We start from the raw sequence: 16466 nt of genomic DNA, 5'->3' as shown, positions 1-16466 counted from the left end.
TGGTTGGAGCCCGAAAACTCCAAGGAGAAATCCTTGCTGGTCTGTAGCATTGTGGGGAGCTTTAAAACACGTGGTCTGGTGGCTCCACTGTGTGTCCTCCTGGGTGGTTCAGGGCAAAATGACTAATTCTAGGCATGGATTTAAATGTTTGTCATTGTTTCTCAGAATTCATGGTTAATAATGGGGGCCTGAGGTCTGAGAAAGCCACAATCGTGGCAACTTCTACCAGTGATGGGAGAAGAATTTGACTGGGAATCTGTTTTAAGATCCCTAGGCAACAAGATGCTTTCAATTAATACTGAATTTTCTGGGTTTATGCCCTGCATAATTATGACTTAGGTGCAAACATGATTCTTTTTCATGGTGGAGTACTTTTTTATTCTAGTTTGTTTAATTGCACGTCCCATTTTTCTTGCACACCTTTTAATGTCTCTGTTATAGATGTATATAAGAACTAAAAGAACAACTAACAGGCCTGGACAGGCTGTTTTCAGTGCAGCTACTTATGGGGATTTCCCTCAAGACCAGTTGTTTGCACACAGTTATTTTTGCTTAAAACTGAGGAAATAATTAAAACAAATCCCCTGCGTGCCTTGGGAGAAAATTCCGGTCGAAGCTGCATCGAAGCATTTTCTCTAACAGGTTTTTGTCTTTTTTTTTTTTTTTTTTTTTGAAGGCATAAAATGCCTTAAGAAAAATGCCTTGGGAAAAATTTCATCACTGAAAGAGTGGTCAGGCACTGGAACAGGCTGGAGTGGAGTCACCATCCCTGGAAGTGTTCAAAAACCGAGTAGATGTGGCATTTTGTGGCAGGGTTTAGTGGGAAGGGTGGGATTGGTTGGACTTGGTGATCTTGGAGGGGTTTTCCAACCTTGGTGATTCTGTGAGCTGTGTAAAAGCTGAAGGAAATCCGTGGCCTCACGTCTTTCTTCAGGCTGACTCTCTTGAGTAGTTCACAGAGACAAACTTCTCTGACTTGTTGACTTGTAGAGCTGGAGTTTTCTGGGTGACCTTGTGCTGGAGTTAATGCTGGACTCAGAGCAGGGAAAGCCCTGTGTGGGTGGCAGGTCATGACTCCAAACTCCACCCCAGATGAGGATCCCTGTGCCTGTGTCAGGCTCTGCCACCAAAACTTTTCAACAAAAGTTCCACATCAACAACTCCAGCTTGTGCAGAACACACTTCAGCTGTTCACAATGTGCTCCTTGCTGGGCAGCAAGAGACACAAAGGATTTATGGGGAGCTTTCAAGTTTATTTATGACAAAACAAACCTTCTGAAGGAAGCAGGGATGCCACAGGACTGCCAGCCCCTGCGTCCCACTCACGCATTTCCGTGCTCTCTCTCTGCTCTCTCTCCCTGATGCTGCCGCTCATTTTCAGCTCGTAACTTTAATAATCTATGCCACTGCTTTCTGAACAATATTCCTCCTGCAGCTTTCTTTTGACAGCTCTGTTTTTAATAGAGGATAAGCATGAAACTTCAGCTGAAGCCGGAGACATATTTCTAATCTCGCCCCGCATTTATTTTGCTTGGCGGAGAACTCGCTATCTTGAACAGAGCAAAAAGTGTTTCTCACATATTAAGTTGACACCTACAATAGGTTTTTGGAGGTATCATTAATTCAAACTCAAACTCAGAGCTAGTTACCTTGTAGTAAAAAGACAGATACACATAAACCCTGTTACTTGGATAATAGGCTTGATTCAATTCTTTATCGCGGGGTTTGCAATAATATGCCAAGAATTCCAGCCCAGGGAAGAGTCCCAGTTTGTAGGTATTGAATGGAAGTGTCATAACAACAACATGCCTGCCTGGATTTTAAGATATAGCCTGAAGTATTGGTTGAAACAAAGGAGAAAATTGGATGGCAACACGAAAACAAGAAACAAGGAAATGTTAACTGTGAAATAAGTGTTTCGAGGTAATTTGTTCCACTATTCTCATCAGGTCATTATGACATTTTCCATGTACTTGAGGTGTTTTTTTTTCCCTATTGTAAGACAACTTAAAACTCACAGTTTCACAGTGATGCTGCTAAATTGAGGCATTTTCCTGTAAGTTTGTGTTTGTCACTGTAAATAACAGGCTTTGATTTGTCTGTCCTCTCTCTTCTCTGTGGGAAAGGACATAAATATCTGTCACCACTAATGAAAAAGGAGTGTATTGCTTGATTGTGGGATATATTTAGCGTTGTAGGGTTGTTAAGAGCTGGAGGGTTGAAGCAGGATGGCTGCTGTGGGCAAACCAGCCCCAGCTTTGTTGTGACCTGCTCCCTGCAGAACTCTGGGAAGCGTCTTGGTGAGGTTTGAAGCCTAAATAAAGGATATTTAGGCCATTTGGATTGTTTTATTCTGGCATGAGACTTCCAGCTATTAGTGAGTTAAGTGTTTCAGAGGGAAAGGGCACCTGCACTGAGTGTTATTAAAGAACCAGTGTTTTAACAGCTGAAAATACTTAATCCCATCAAGAAAGTCCATTTTCTGGCAAACAGGGCCTTCAGCAGCCAAGTGGCATCAGCTGGGTCTGGTTGGGAGGAGCTTTGCCTCAGACAGGCCAGGAATCCAACATTATCCCCAGGAATGGGAGGTGAGGACTGGGCTCTGCAGAATCCCCTATCCATGGGAAGGTTCACATCCCTCTTTAGATCCTTGGAAAACTCAATCTCACACAGAAAGCTGGGAATTGTGGTGAACAGCTCCCCTTTTCTCTCCTAGGGAAACCTCTGAAGGATCCATTCCCAACCAATTCCCAAACCCAAAGTGCTCCCAGGAGTTTGAATCAGGGGTTGAATTTTCCAGGGAAAAAAAAAGATTAAATCATTGATTATTATGATATGCTGAACCATCATCAGAGCCTTCATTCTTTCACAGATACTCCTGGTTTTCCTTCCCCTCACCCTTTTTTAAAAGATATTTTATACCTCCTTTGTGCCTTCCTTTAGGGATATTCCTTTTCTTTAAGTCTTTTCCCAGCTCCATTCCTGTCCTGGTTCTGTTGGGGATTACAGACTCCACAGACAATTTTGAGGTGGCCACCTATCATTGCTTCATTCAAAAATGGGATTTGTTCTGTCACTAAACAATTTTCACCTCCAAATATCCTGCAATAATTTCCCACACAGGAAGTTTGGCTCAAAAAGATGTTTCACAAAAAAAAGTGGGAAAATAATGAGTCATTTTTTTTTTAATTTTTTTTTTTTTTTTACATTTGACCAGCTCTGGGAAAATCAAAGCTCTTTGAGAAATTCAGGGTAAAACATTATTAAATGAGGTACTGGTGATACACCCTTTGATCAGCTCTGCTGAAAGAGAGTCTGTGAACCAGCCTGACCTCCACTGTCTCCTTTGGATAACCCTGTGACACGAGGTTTGCTGGGAGAAATGGAACAAGATTAATAATTAATACGTTTGCTGGTGTCTGAAGCAGCGACACGAAGTTGGCTTTAGACACATGTTTTATTAATGAGATTTGAAAACAATTGCAACAGACTGCTCAGAGCTTTAGACTGGGGAAAAAAAAAAAAAGAAAAAGGGAATATCTGGGATTTTTTTTGGTTGTTGCTGTTGTTCCCCTTCCTCCCCAGGGCATCGACAGAACTCGGTCGCTGCCTATAAACGTCGTGGAAAAAAAGATTGTGAAGTTGTGAAACGGGGAACAAAGATAAAATCAATTCAAAATCATCTCGAGGCACAACGTGCTCGACCTGACGGGGCCGAAATGTGAAATATTTCAGAGCTGATTTTTCAGAGCTGAAAGATGAGATGTTTCAGAGCGTGGCCCCCACAGTTTTACACACTGGGGAAGGAAAAAGAGGGTTTCTCTGTTAATATAACCAACTATCACTGTAGCAATTAGAGGGACAATGTTTTAATGCCTCAATTACACCTCGTTAACTATAAAAAACTCAAAACCTAATTTTTGCAGCATTTCCCCCCCCACCAGCTGTAACCACCTGCAGGATGACAATAAACCCACTGTCCCAAAGAGTGGGAACACCTTTATTAAGTGAGAATAATTGTGCTCATCTTTCTTGACCTTTCAATTTTCAGATTTTTTATTCCTGTTCCTGAGGAAAGCAACCATCAGATGTCTGGTTTTGTTATTAATATTTACCAGGAATGTTGGGGTTTTTTTTGGAAAAAACAGTGCTGAAGTCAGTGAAACCTTTTGAACAGAGTCACCCATGATATTTTAATTACCCAATAAATTACCGTCCATGTGCAGAATTAATAGGAAAATAATGCTCTAATAAATATGAGCTTCCCAACTTACATGCAAATTGAAGCTTTGCCTTCCTGCTCAGAATTGTTCCAAATGAATTTGTGGCCAAACACTGGTATGTTCCAATATCCTGATTTTTATGTGGGTTATTGATTGCCAAGCTGCCTCCAACCAACCTGTAGTGATAACTCATGGTAAGATCAATATCTGTGCCATTTTGCTTCCACCTTTGAGGGGAAAAAAATCAAATTATGCTTATAATTTACAGAGCCTATTCATATTTATCTTAAATAGTGTGCTGTAGCATACCTGTAATGATAAAAATGGAGTTAAATATCACAAAATTATATCATTTTTCACACCAGACTGCTCCTTACATCAATCTTAATGATAGCAATAATTGTATTCCTTGGAAAATCTTTACTGTTAGTCACCAGTGTTCACCCAAATGTCCAAAAAAGTAATTATAACTTATTCATACAAACTAAGTTATCCATCCAGTTGGGAGGGAGATTATACCTTGACTACAACTATAATTCCTTTTTTTATAGTATGAATGTGCTTTGCAGTCCTTGCAGCTGATAAATCATAAAGTTGGCTCCAAAAATGATCTGGAGATAGAGATCAGGAAGGGTTTCACTTCAGAGGGCGCAACAAAAGCCGAGAGAGAAGTTTTTATGATAATTTAATGATGAGAACGCTGCTATTTTAAGACCTAATTTGCCCCTTAGTCCACTAAGCAGAAAATGGATTGTGTCTGCAACATTACACAGCTGCTTGCAGACGTCAAAATAAAACCTGTGTTTCAAAGAAAATATATATTTCAAGAAGGGGGATTTTGTGGCTTTACCGTTATCACATTAGGGCTGAATTTTCGTTGCCCACACGAGGTCCAAAGGAAGAATAAAGGAGTCAACCACTGATATCTGCAAGTTTGGGGGTTGTTAAGATTGCCACAACCCTAAGACTACACAAATATGGATTTTTTTTCCTGGTTTTATACATCTGTATCATTCCTTTTGACTCCATGGGTGTGATGCCAACCCCTCCTTAGGATGAAAACACCCCACGAGAGTTGCCAGTGGCTCACTTTGGGTTTATGGCAGTGCCCAAACCCAGGGCAATCAACCCTTAGTTAATCACCTGAAGGATCACAGCATAAAAATTGTCTATTTTTGGCTATTTGCAGAGTTCCTGACAGCGGTGGCAGCTTCCCCAGGTAACACATTGAAGGAAACCTTCTTCATTTCTCTGGGTCTCCCAGTCACTGCCTCCCCTTCCATGAGTTCATCAGCACTGAGAAACTTAGATGGAACAGTTGAGCAGCAGAAATTTGATTTTTGATGTTTTTGTGTCTCTGCTTTATTTTTTTTTTTATGTTTTGCTGTAGTTGGTTTTAAGGTATTTTGGGTTTTTTTATTTATTTCAAAGATGAGGAAAATCTCATCAGGTGCTCACCCATGAGCGTGTTCTCTGTCCCAGCCTCAGGATTTTGCCACATTTCAGGATTTCCATATGTTCCATGCTGCCTAAAGCTTCCCATTTTCTAATCTGAGAGATTCTGGTATTTAGTTTGCCAGTTCTCTTTAATTTCAGAATCAATCACTGAAATAACTGCTGTCATCATTACATGGCTCCCAATTAAGATCTATAATTGTTTTTCCAAACAAATGCAAAGACATTGGCTTGGTTGCTGCAAATGAATTCTTCACAGTATCCCCGTAATCAGTTTAATCACCACGGTACAATGATTATTAAACTTTGCATATAGATCAGGGGTTCATCTCCTGGTGTGGGCTTTTTCCTAATTAATATGTTTACATCACCGAAGGAAGGGAATTAATGAATTCATGGGGTAGGCAATGATTTAATGACTCTGTGTGTTTTGCAGTTTACTAATACACAGAATTCTTTGAAGAATTGTTTTAGGGATATTTTAGTAAAACTCTCTTAAGGCAGGGATCACTTCCATATTTTCTCAAAGTTCTTCATGCAGCCATTGGAAAATACTTCCATCAGTTATAGGAAATGCATCCAGACCAATTGTTTTAGAACCTGAATTTAAAAAATATTCTATATTCTGATGCTGAATTCATCAGTTCCCAAGGAACACGAGGAATGTGAGTGGATATATGCTTACATGATTTAATAAATTATCTTTTCAGTGTACTATAATAAAAATAGCATTATTTTTAAGATTTCATTGCCTTCTGTGTTTCTTAGATTATTTGCATTCAAATGAAACTGTCCTGCCAAGTCACCTGAGGCTTTCTGGTAATTGGGGAAAAGATTTGCAAACACCCCCTTAACATACAACATTTCCATTGAGGAAGAAAATAGAAGTTTAAAAACTATTGACTGTGAACAAAACAGAGGCGGAAGGAGTTTTTAATTCTACCCCATTTTTGAGGCAGAACCTGCAATAAGCCAAGAAATTTCAGGGAACATGAGACACCAGAGCAGGGCTGCAATTTGTTTCTCAAGGCTATGAATAAGACAACTATATTTTGGAATTGTTGGGAATCATTCTACAGTTTTATGCAGTGCTTATAAACATATGTGATATTTGCAATCACTGTAGACCTTCTCAAATACACACGTGCTGTGCTTTCATTTTCCCATTTTTTCCCGTGGATTCAGAATTAATTTTTTATATATCAAAATACTTTGGGGATGATTTTCAACGATGTGTTGTTTTTTTTTTCCCTGGGAGAATTTTAGCAGCAGACCAGAAAAAAATGTGGGTTTTTTTTCCCTAAATTTACTTCATCCACAAACACTCCTGCTGTGAGTGCTCCATGCATTTGATGGGATGTAAAACTCTTTACTCCTGATTAAAACCCAGCTCAAAGATTTCCAGGGAGACAAGACTTTCCCAGGGTTGACTTCACCTGTAGTGTGGGGGTGGATATCCTTCAGCTGTGCAGTTCAGCAGGATCTCTGGATTTGCTGAGCCCATGGAATAAGTGATATCATGTGGCTCTTGGATAAAAATAGGACCATGAAGGGTTTCTTCCCCTGCGAAAGAAAAACAATAATTTAAGATTAGATGTCTTCAGCGTGTCCTTACACATAAAATTGTCCTTTGGAGTCCTTTGCTCTCAGTCACAAGTGAAGGTCTGCTCTGATATTCAGCTGAGGATCCACCTCCAGACATTTGACTATTAAGGAGGAAATATTTCAAGGCTGATTGATAATAAAATCACAGATCCCTGGTGCTGGTGATTTATTTTGCAGGTGACAGTGAAGATTGGCTCCTCTGCATATTTCCTATGGAAATTATAAGGCCAACTATTAAACATCCCCAGCTACCTCATGGTTGTTCTTTAGACAACAACTGGCAGCAGGAAGGGATGGAATTGGGGTTTCAGTGTTTGGTGCTCCCTGGTCACATCACAGCCTAATGGAATCAACCACCTCCTTCTCCTCCAACCCTTCACACCCTTTAATATATTATTTTATATACTTTAAACAGCCTGGCTTCAGTGTTTGGTTTGGGTTTGTTCATTGGGTTTTTATTTAGTTGGTTTTTTGTTTGTTTGCTTATTGGATTTGGGGCTTTCCCCCCCTTCCCCCTCCTTTTTGGGTCCTTTAAAAAAAATAAGTGGCATGAAATAATCAACCTTCATTTCCTACTTGCGAAATGAAATGATGGATTGTAAAGCAGACCTGAATTATTTCTATTTTTCATGGTGGTCTTTCTTGGTGTCGGGAGTAGGGGAGAAGACCATTTGTTCAGCAAGCTGGAGGACAAAGGAGAGCAGCTCTCTATGGTTAAATGAGTTTTTGAGGTTTTTTTCTGGCTATTCTCCTGGTTTTAATCCCTTGACAAATTTGAAGACTTCCTTTTTCAGTGATTCTACAACTGACCCTTTGACTTGTCTTTGCTTCAGGAGGAATTTTCTTCCCTTCTGGGTTAATTTCCTGAGTCCTCGTTACCTTCCCAGACCTGCCAGTGAAAAGCTTTTGTGAAGCATCCAAATGACCCAGAGATGATTATTCCACATTTTAAATCAATGTAGCTGGGTGGGCCAGGGCTGAGGTACCTGATGTACATAAAAATCCCTGCTTGACCTCATAAAAATGTAAATATTTTGGTAAATCTGGAATTAATTTCCCATGTTTAGTTCTAAATGGAATTTTGACTCATTTATCACTTGTAGACTATTGAAGATCTTAATTCTTGTATCCCCTTTCCATGTCCTTAATACAGGACATCCTTCATGTGTGAAAAAGGACAAAATATTTTGCATGTGCTCAAACAGCTCCTTTCCAGTGTCACAGTCCCCATCACAAAAATCCTCTCCATGAATTTTAGTAAAGGCACCTTCTTGCTATCAGTTTGTTTTCTCTTTAATATCCTTTTCTTGCAGCAGAGAATAACACCAAATTTGTGAGGAATGATGTGCACTTTCAGAGCCAGTGGTGTCCTAGGAGTCCATCTCTTTGTGGAAAAGGTCAGGCTGGTCATTTCTAATTTCCTGACACATCCTTTTGTGCTTCCTAGAGAGAATGGCCCCATATTTCTGCCCCATTCTCCAGATTCAATACAGTCCCCATGATTTCTCTAGAGCTATATATGACAAATGAATCTTTGTAGGGTTGTTTATTTTTTTTCAAGATTTAAATAATTCAGATTTTTTTTTAATCTCTTGGAATATTTTACGAAATGTCTCATTTTTAGACATAAAAATCGTGTGAATCCTCAGCGTGGTGCTGGAAAGCAAACATAAACTCTTGTTATGAGATGTTTTATAAGAAGTTAAACTGTATTTCTTTATGATACCAAATCAGTTTGATCTCCATAAAGACCATAATTATGCCAGCCTGAATTCAAATGTAAAGGATGAAAATGAATCAACATTCCTCCATTCATTACACGATGTTGTTTTCAGCCAATGCAGAGATTAACACGGCGCCAATGGAAGAGGAGGATCCCAGTTTTTTCCATAATTATCCATCAGCAGGGGGGATGACAGTGCTTCCCTTTCACTGCTTTGTGGGCAGTGGTGAGTTATATCAGGCTGTGATATTCGAGTCAAATGTACTCAAAGAGGTTTTAGTTAGTCACAATAAATATTGAAATGTTTATCCACCGTCTCATCCAGACGAGGAGAAAAAAAGGCAAGATTCATATTCAATCAACTTAATTTCCAGCCAGATCTTTTTCCCTGTTCTTTCCTGTTGTCCACTTCTGGTTGGCTTCAGATTCAGCTCCTTCTGAGGTTTCTGCCCAGCTGGAGATGCAAAGAAACGCAGCCTGAGAGCAATTTAGGCTGGCCCAGGCCCAGGCTCAGGGTGTGTATAGATAACTCAGGGGAACAATATTATAAACCAGCTGACTTTCATCCCTTTCCTACCGCAGACCTTCCTTCCTATTCTGATTTTTTGCAAGATGGAGTTTTAATTACATTACCCAAACGGATCAGAGACATTTGGTTTGGTGAAGCTGAGAGTGTCCTGTACCAACATTCTCCGTTTGAAGAGGAAGATTTTAGGTTTGTCTGGGTGAACCAGCTCCAAGAGGCCAAACTGAAGAGGATTCATTGCTCCAGGACCAGAAAAGGACAGATCTGTTGGGCTGACAGCTCCAAAGTCTGCAATATTTGCAGCTTCTGTGACCATTTCTCTTGCCATGGAGCTGTGGATGTTTGGATGATGTTTTGTGGAAGTGATGAGCCCTTGGGGGTGTAGAACAATTTAGATCTTGCATTGGAGAATCCCAAATTTGTGGTGCTTGGGAAGGTGAAGATTGTGAAGGTGGGGAGGCCCTGGCACAGGATCCCAGAGGAGCTGTGGCTGCCCCTGGATCCCTGGAAGTGTCCAAGGCCAGGTTGGAGCAACCTGGGCTAGTGGAAGGTGTCCCTGCCCATGGAACTGGATGATCTTTAAGGCCACTCCCAACCCAAACCATTCCATGATTCTCCATGTACTGTATCAGTGAATCCTCATGGAAGATCACAAGGATAAGGAGACCAGAATAACAGTAAGATCCCAGCTCTAAAAAGCTTCTAAATGCAAAACTCCTGTAATTCATATAAGCATACCAGATAAGGAGGAATTTATCCAGGCTATTAAGTTCCAGGAAGGCTGTAAATTCCAGGGGTAGTGAGTTTCTAATGAATCTTTCTTAATGTGCCTTAGACAGAGCCTCATATCTGATCCAAAACATTAATATGACTTTATGGGCCAAAGCTGACACCTGATTAAGAGGCCTCTTTTAAATCAGCTGGATAGTAAAACACCTGTCAGTTCTAACAAAAAGGATGGGACAGGTGAGTTAGACACCTCCTACTCCTCATGACAGCAGAAAAATTATGAAAAATCCAAATTCCTTCAAAATCTGTTTTATTTTCTTCACACCTGAAGTTATTGATAATTTCTAATTGGAAGAGGGGAAGTTTATAGGGTTGATGTCATAGATATCCCATGCATATCCCTGCAGATAACACTGAGGCTTTGATTGAATCTTGTCAAGAACAGAACAGGATGATTGTTTCCCTCATCAAAGGCCTGGACTGGGGAGCTCAAGGACTTTAAAAGGAGCATGAGAGATGTAAAAGGAGAGGCAGTGGATGAGACACTGAGTAAAGTAACAGAAGACAGCTCAAGGAATCAGATATTAAGGCTGAAAAAGAAATGGGAAAAGAAGCAGCAGAAAAAGGCCACGAAAGTGTTCTGTGAAAAGGAAAACAACTTGTCAGTGGAACAGGAGCAGGAGACAGGCTCCCCTCCTCTCCCTCTCACTGACAACCAGCTCAGAGAGTGAAGCAGGAGACACACAAAGAAAGGGAGATGAGATGATACAGGTTTGAGCAGAAGCAACCTCAAACCTGTAGGATTTCCCCAAAGGGCCTTGGGCTTTGCTGTGTTTTCTCCCTGCAGACATTGATGTGCAGAGCTCCAGAGCCACGGGGCTCCTTTCAAGTTGCAGCTTCTGTTGGAAGAGTCAAATTGGCTGTGGTGGTGAAATTCCACGTTGTGTCTGTTATCAGGCACCAAACCCAGGGAGACACCTCTCTGCCTGTGATGTGGGGAGAAGGGGAGGCACTGAGGAGGGGCAGGGGTTGAAGTCCTGGCACTGCTGAAGTCAGAGAAACTCAGTAATGAATTGGATTTTGGTGCTCAAACCCAAGGTTTCTCTATGAAATGGTATAAAGTGACAGCCAGCAGTGCAAGGCTCCCCTTTCAGAGAATCAGAGAACCATTAAAGCTGGAAAATACCTCTAAATCATCAAATCCAACCCTCCACTGCATTCACAAGTCCTCAACTTCCACATCCACATGGATTTTGAACACTTCCAGTGATGGTGACTCCACCCCTGCCTCGGGAAACCTGTTCCAATCCTTTCCAACACTTTGCATGAAAAAATTTCTCCTAATATCTAATCTAAAACTCCCCTGGTGCAATTTAAAGCCATTTCATCTGGACCTCAGAGGGCTGATGGTACCCCTTCCTTGAGATTTGAAAAATAAGAAGACCAGAAATATTTAGGACTCTTCCAGCCCTGGTAAAAGGCACAGAAATTTTAAATGTTTTCACTGAAAAAGATTCTGTATCCTCTCAGTTTTATTCCTTGAGAAATTAGTCAGATATCCCAATATTTTTTCCTGTTATTCAAACAGAATCTGTGTGTGGTGCAGGTTCTGTGGCAAACAACCTGCTCAGGTTATGAACTGACTGCACAACTTCCTGAAGTGCTTGAATGGGAAAACAAACAATAAAACTATAAAATATGACTTTAATTACTTACATAACCAGCCATTGTCAGACTATAGCATATAAAATTAGGGTGTAATATATCACAGGTAATAATTAAGGAAGTATTATGCAAAAAACTACCACATTCTTGAGAATTATGAGCCTTTTTCAATTAAATATGTGGAGTGACAAAAGATTTTGTCAAAATCTGATGTTTCCAACATATTTTAACTGTTCTATTATGATAAGCACTATTGCTTCAATACTTTCTGTGAATATAATTGGGTATCAGGGAATTTATCACCCATCTAACAGATACACACATTCTAATTCCAAAATAATTAATGAGAGATCTCTAAATGCCAAAATGTGATGTTTCTCTTAATATTACCCTGAATTCAGCAATCAGACTCTTAATTCAGATTTCCACGATACTCTGTTGGATACAAACCCCCAAAGATTCCCTGAAGATTCCAGAGCAGAAGTTGCAGAGAAGGAAAATTGCTCCTAATGGGTTTGGAGAGCATTCAGTGGAGCTGCACTGATTTCCACCAGAGATGAGCACAGATTTATGAACAATTCATTGTGGGGATGTGTGTAAAGGTGCTACAGCCTGAATCAGGACAGGGGCTATAAATGTGTCATCTGTATTAATAATGTAATAATTTACTTAAAAATAAATAAACATTTGAGTAACAATGCTCCGATTTCTAATGCCTGACTTCTTTTTGACTTTATGACAAGATTTTCTGATGGTTTTATCCTACTGTGCAAGATGTAGACAAGCTAAATAAAAGGTGAAAATCACCTTTTCATTTGTGGTTTGGTTGATGTCACGAACTTGGCCACGTCCTTCAGTTGGAGGATTTTGTGGAACAGACACCTAATTATGGAGACAAACATCCCTGAGGAAGTGGGAGGGCTGTGCCTTTCTGATGTCCAGTAATCCTGATGTGCCCCCTTCTCCATGACACTTCATTAGGTTTTTGTGTTACCAGGCAAGGTGAATAAATAACAATGAACCTTTTCCAATCTACTGCACAAACATTTGGTTCCCTGTAATTTCAATTCTAAGTGAGCCCCAGATCCAGTGGCAGATCCTGTTTGCTGCATTGTGCTGCTGTAATATTCATTTGGCACCGTTGCCAAACTGACTGAAGGCTTAATTCAATAATTTATAATACAGGAAAAAAGACAAGATTTATATAATTTAATTTCCTGCCGCTTAAATAAATCCACCACTTTGTTTCTCTCGTGTTCGGTGCAAAATTGTGCTTTACTGTCTAAGAGGATGGTGATTAATGAAGGTCAGATAATTTTTGCCCCTGCTGATCTTGAGCAGCTCCAGAATTTCGTTGTGACTATTGAGAGATGCTCAGGGGAGGGTGAAACACTGACTGGAGTAGGCACAGGACAACCTAATAAACCACAGCTCTGCTTGTGCATAAAACAAGGCAAAAAATAAAGACATTTTGGGGAAAATTCTTCCAGCCTTTAAGCTCCATTTCAGCCTCCTGTGAGTCTTTTCACTACACCTCTTGCTTTGCAGCCTTAAACTCCCATCCAGTGACTTTGGATGCAGAGGGAGACAAAAGAGAATTTCTCCATCCCCTCCTTCCTGGAGATCCTGAGCAAGTCAAGGGGACTAAAGGCTCTGTCCCTCTTTTTCCCATTTTTGGGTGTTAAAATAAACCCTCTGAGTGGTTTCAAGGAGGCTGAAATTCCTTATTCCTCCTCCCCTCTGTTCCTGGACAGCATGAGGTGTCTGGGACAACCAAACCCTTTCACCTTCAAGTCCATTCCCACAAATTTTCACCACCTTTCATGGCTCTTCTCTTCCTGCCCCGTGGCAGAAAGACTTGGGGAGTGAATCTGTTGGAGAAATATTGAACAAATACAAACTAACTCACTGGAACACTTTTGTTTGTTTGCTTGTTTGGTTGTGTTTTTTGTTTTGGTTTGGTTTTTTGTTTGTTTTTTGTGTGGTTTTTTGTTTGGTTGGTTTTTTTGTTTGTTTGGTTAGGTTTTTTGTTTGTTTTTTTGTTTGTTTGGTTTTTGTGTGTTTTTTTTTAGTTTCCCAGTAATTTCAGTACAAAAAGTATTCAGAGACCTGATGACTGCTAATCTTGGCTCACAATTTAAGTAGATACAGTTTCGTGCCCCATCAATTTTGCTTTTTTTTTTTCCTTTTACTATGCAGAGACTGAGCCAAAGTGCTTTGAAAACCTTTCCTAGAGTTCAGTGGATCAACTTCTGCTGAAACAAAGTATAACCAACTGATACTCCATTTTTTCTTAGACTTCTCTGTGGGTGAAACTCTCTAAAATATAACATGTATTTATCTTATACTGTATATAAATATATAGTGCAAATACATTTTTACAAGCAATTACACACTGAGTGTAGTTAAAGAGGGAAGAGCTCTGCTAATAATTTCTCTTTGCTCTTCCATTTATACTGGCTACACTATGTAATAAATTATAATTGATGGTCTAAATGTGTTGGTGTTGGAGAACTGTGCAAATTCCATGTACAGCAGCTCCTGGCAGCTGCAGCATTGTCAGGCAGGTATTTAGCAGCAAAGATTCAACCACTTTGGAATAAAAAAAGATACAATGGGAAAAGGCTGCCTTGGAAATAGTTCGAATGTACCAAAGCAAACGATGATTCCCGTTGTTTCCACACTTCCTAATTCCCATTTCTGTTCCACAGGAATCACATAATGTGAAGTGGTGTCTTGTTTTTTGCAGCATTATGAGCCCCAGGCCTTGGAGAAAAACAATCACCATTACAGGGACTATAATGCAGGTGGGTGCTTAAGCTCCGTGTACATGTTATTTAAATTTTGCTTATTTATTTTGGATAACTGGAACAAAATGGCTCCTTCAAGGTGCTTGTTTTTCCCACTAAGGCTTAAATAAAATAAAAATAAAATAAAATAAAATTGTCAGGAAGAACACACCACCAGAAGTGATTTTATATGTAGATAAAAAGATTCATATTCTGGGCTAACACTCAGAAATAATTGAGATCATGAAGATAATAGAAAAACATGTGGGCACCGTTTATTTTTGTAATCCAAAAATTAGTCCCCCAACAAAAAAAAATCCTCAGGACACAGAAAGATCTGATCTAGAAATTTCAGGCTGCCACCTCCTTCTTGCTTTTTTGGATGATTGATAACTTGGGAAGAAAATCTTGGAAAATAAATCATCTTAAGCAGTGATCCAGGCAAGATTAAAAAGGTCTTTATTTTCTTACACGTAATTGAAGAGGAATGCCAGGGGTATTTATAACATTTTAAACCTAAGGCAGGTCCTGATTTAAATTAGATTATTCAGGCAGGATATTATCAAAATATTTATTGTCTTGGCTGCCTGATTTACATACATTTGTCATCACGGTATTGACATCCATTTAATAGATTGAAACTAAATTTAGAACTTCAATTTAAAGGAAAAAAATGGCCTTTCTTAACCAAAAATTAGATGTAGTCTACTGCAAAATTGACTTTTGGCCAGTGAAGATCTACCCTTGGTGGGAGGGAGATCAGACCTGGTGGGGCTGTTTGGATGAGATGAACTTTCCTGTCCAGCAGCACCTGCAGATCTGCCTCACTCTTGGAATATTTAATTAATATTTTGGCGTCTGGGCAAAAAAAAAATCACAACTATCATAAGCAGCAGAAAGAAAATAATGATTTAAACAGCAAGATCTGGTTGGGATTTCATGGAATGTGGCTTTACCTTTGGACACCTGCTGCATTTCAGAAAACAGGGAGGTACAAAAGCTCCCCAGAAAGGGCATCGTCACCCTCTGTTGTGGAAAATATTAAGCAAGCAAAATATAATTAACGTTGGATATTCTGTTATTGTGTCTGGCACTGAGAGCTCCCAGGCCCTTTAAAAATAACCAGAATAAAGGGAGATGAATGGAAGTGAACTCTGCTGAACATCATGGATGAAGATCTGCTTTATTGCTGGCAATTAAGCAGGGAAAGTCAAAACACGAGCTATCATTATCACTCATTGATTAAAACCCAGTTAGAACACTGCAACCCCCACTAACCCACTGCTTTCTGCATTTCAGCACAATATTTCAGCAATAATTAGGAACACAGTGTAAACCATCAGCCTTAATGTTCCCAAATAAAATTGCCAAAGCAAATGATTATGGATCAGCCAAAAGCCTCTATTTGAAACCATCATCTTTTGTGACTGTTTAATATCTTCCTGATGATCTTTTTTTTTTTTTTCCCCTCAGCAAACACAAATGAAGTTAAAGTCCTTCCAGTAATGGCATCCTAAAATTTAGCAGGAGTCACAAACGTGACTTGGTAAATGCTTATTTTTTTGGGGAAAAAAAACCTGCTGGCAATTGAGTTGCTCAGGCAATTTTTTGTGTCTAGTCTCTCTCTTTTAAAGGATCTAATATCAACATTTCTGATGTACAGCAAGCTGGGAAAGTCTCACTGTCAAAATTACTGTGCTTTTCCATTCAAGTAAAAATGACCTTTATCTGATGCAGTCTCTAAAAAAAAA

At 39.7% G+C, this 16466-nt stretch overlaps 1 protein-coding gene across 3 annotated transcripts in view; it reads right to left on the bottom strand.

Moving 5' to 3' along the window:
* The window catches only part of CNTN6 (contactin 6), a 131012-nt gene that overhangs the window by 72309 nt on the left and 42237 nt on the right, over positions 1–16466 (bottom strand). For 2 of the 3 annotated variants that reach the window (XM_027700870.1, XM_027700872.1), the window contains 2 exons: positions 7115–7241; positions 4275–4450 (listed from right to left, as the gene is read on the bottom strand). In XM_027700870.1, the coding sequence (XP_027556671.1) occupies positions 4275–4450; positions 7115–7241 (303 nt within the window). The remainder of the gene's footprint in view (positions 1–4274; positions 4451–7114; positions 7242–16466) is intronic. The other variant, XM_027700871.1, reaches the window with a different exon arrangement.

This window comes from Neopelma chrysocephalum, unplaced genomic scaffold (genome assembly GCF_003984885.1).
Source record: "Neopelma chrysocephalum unplaced genomic scaffold, ASM398488v2 Primary Assembly neopelma1_147, whole genome shotgun sequence".
In the NCBI taxonomy this organism is placed as follows: domain Eukaryota; kingdom Metazoa; phylum Chordata; class Aves; order Passeriformes; family Pipridae; genus Neopelma; species Neopelma chrysocephalum.
Note: the sequence above shows the minus strand (reverse complement) of the source record. Positions and strands in the feature narration are given on the sequence as shown.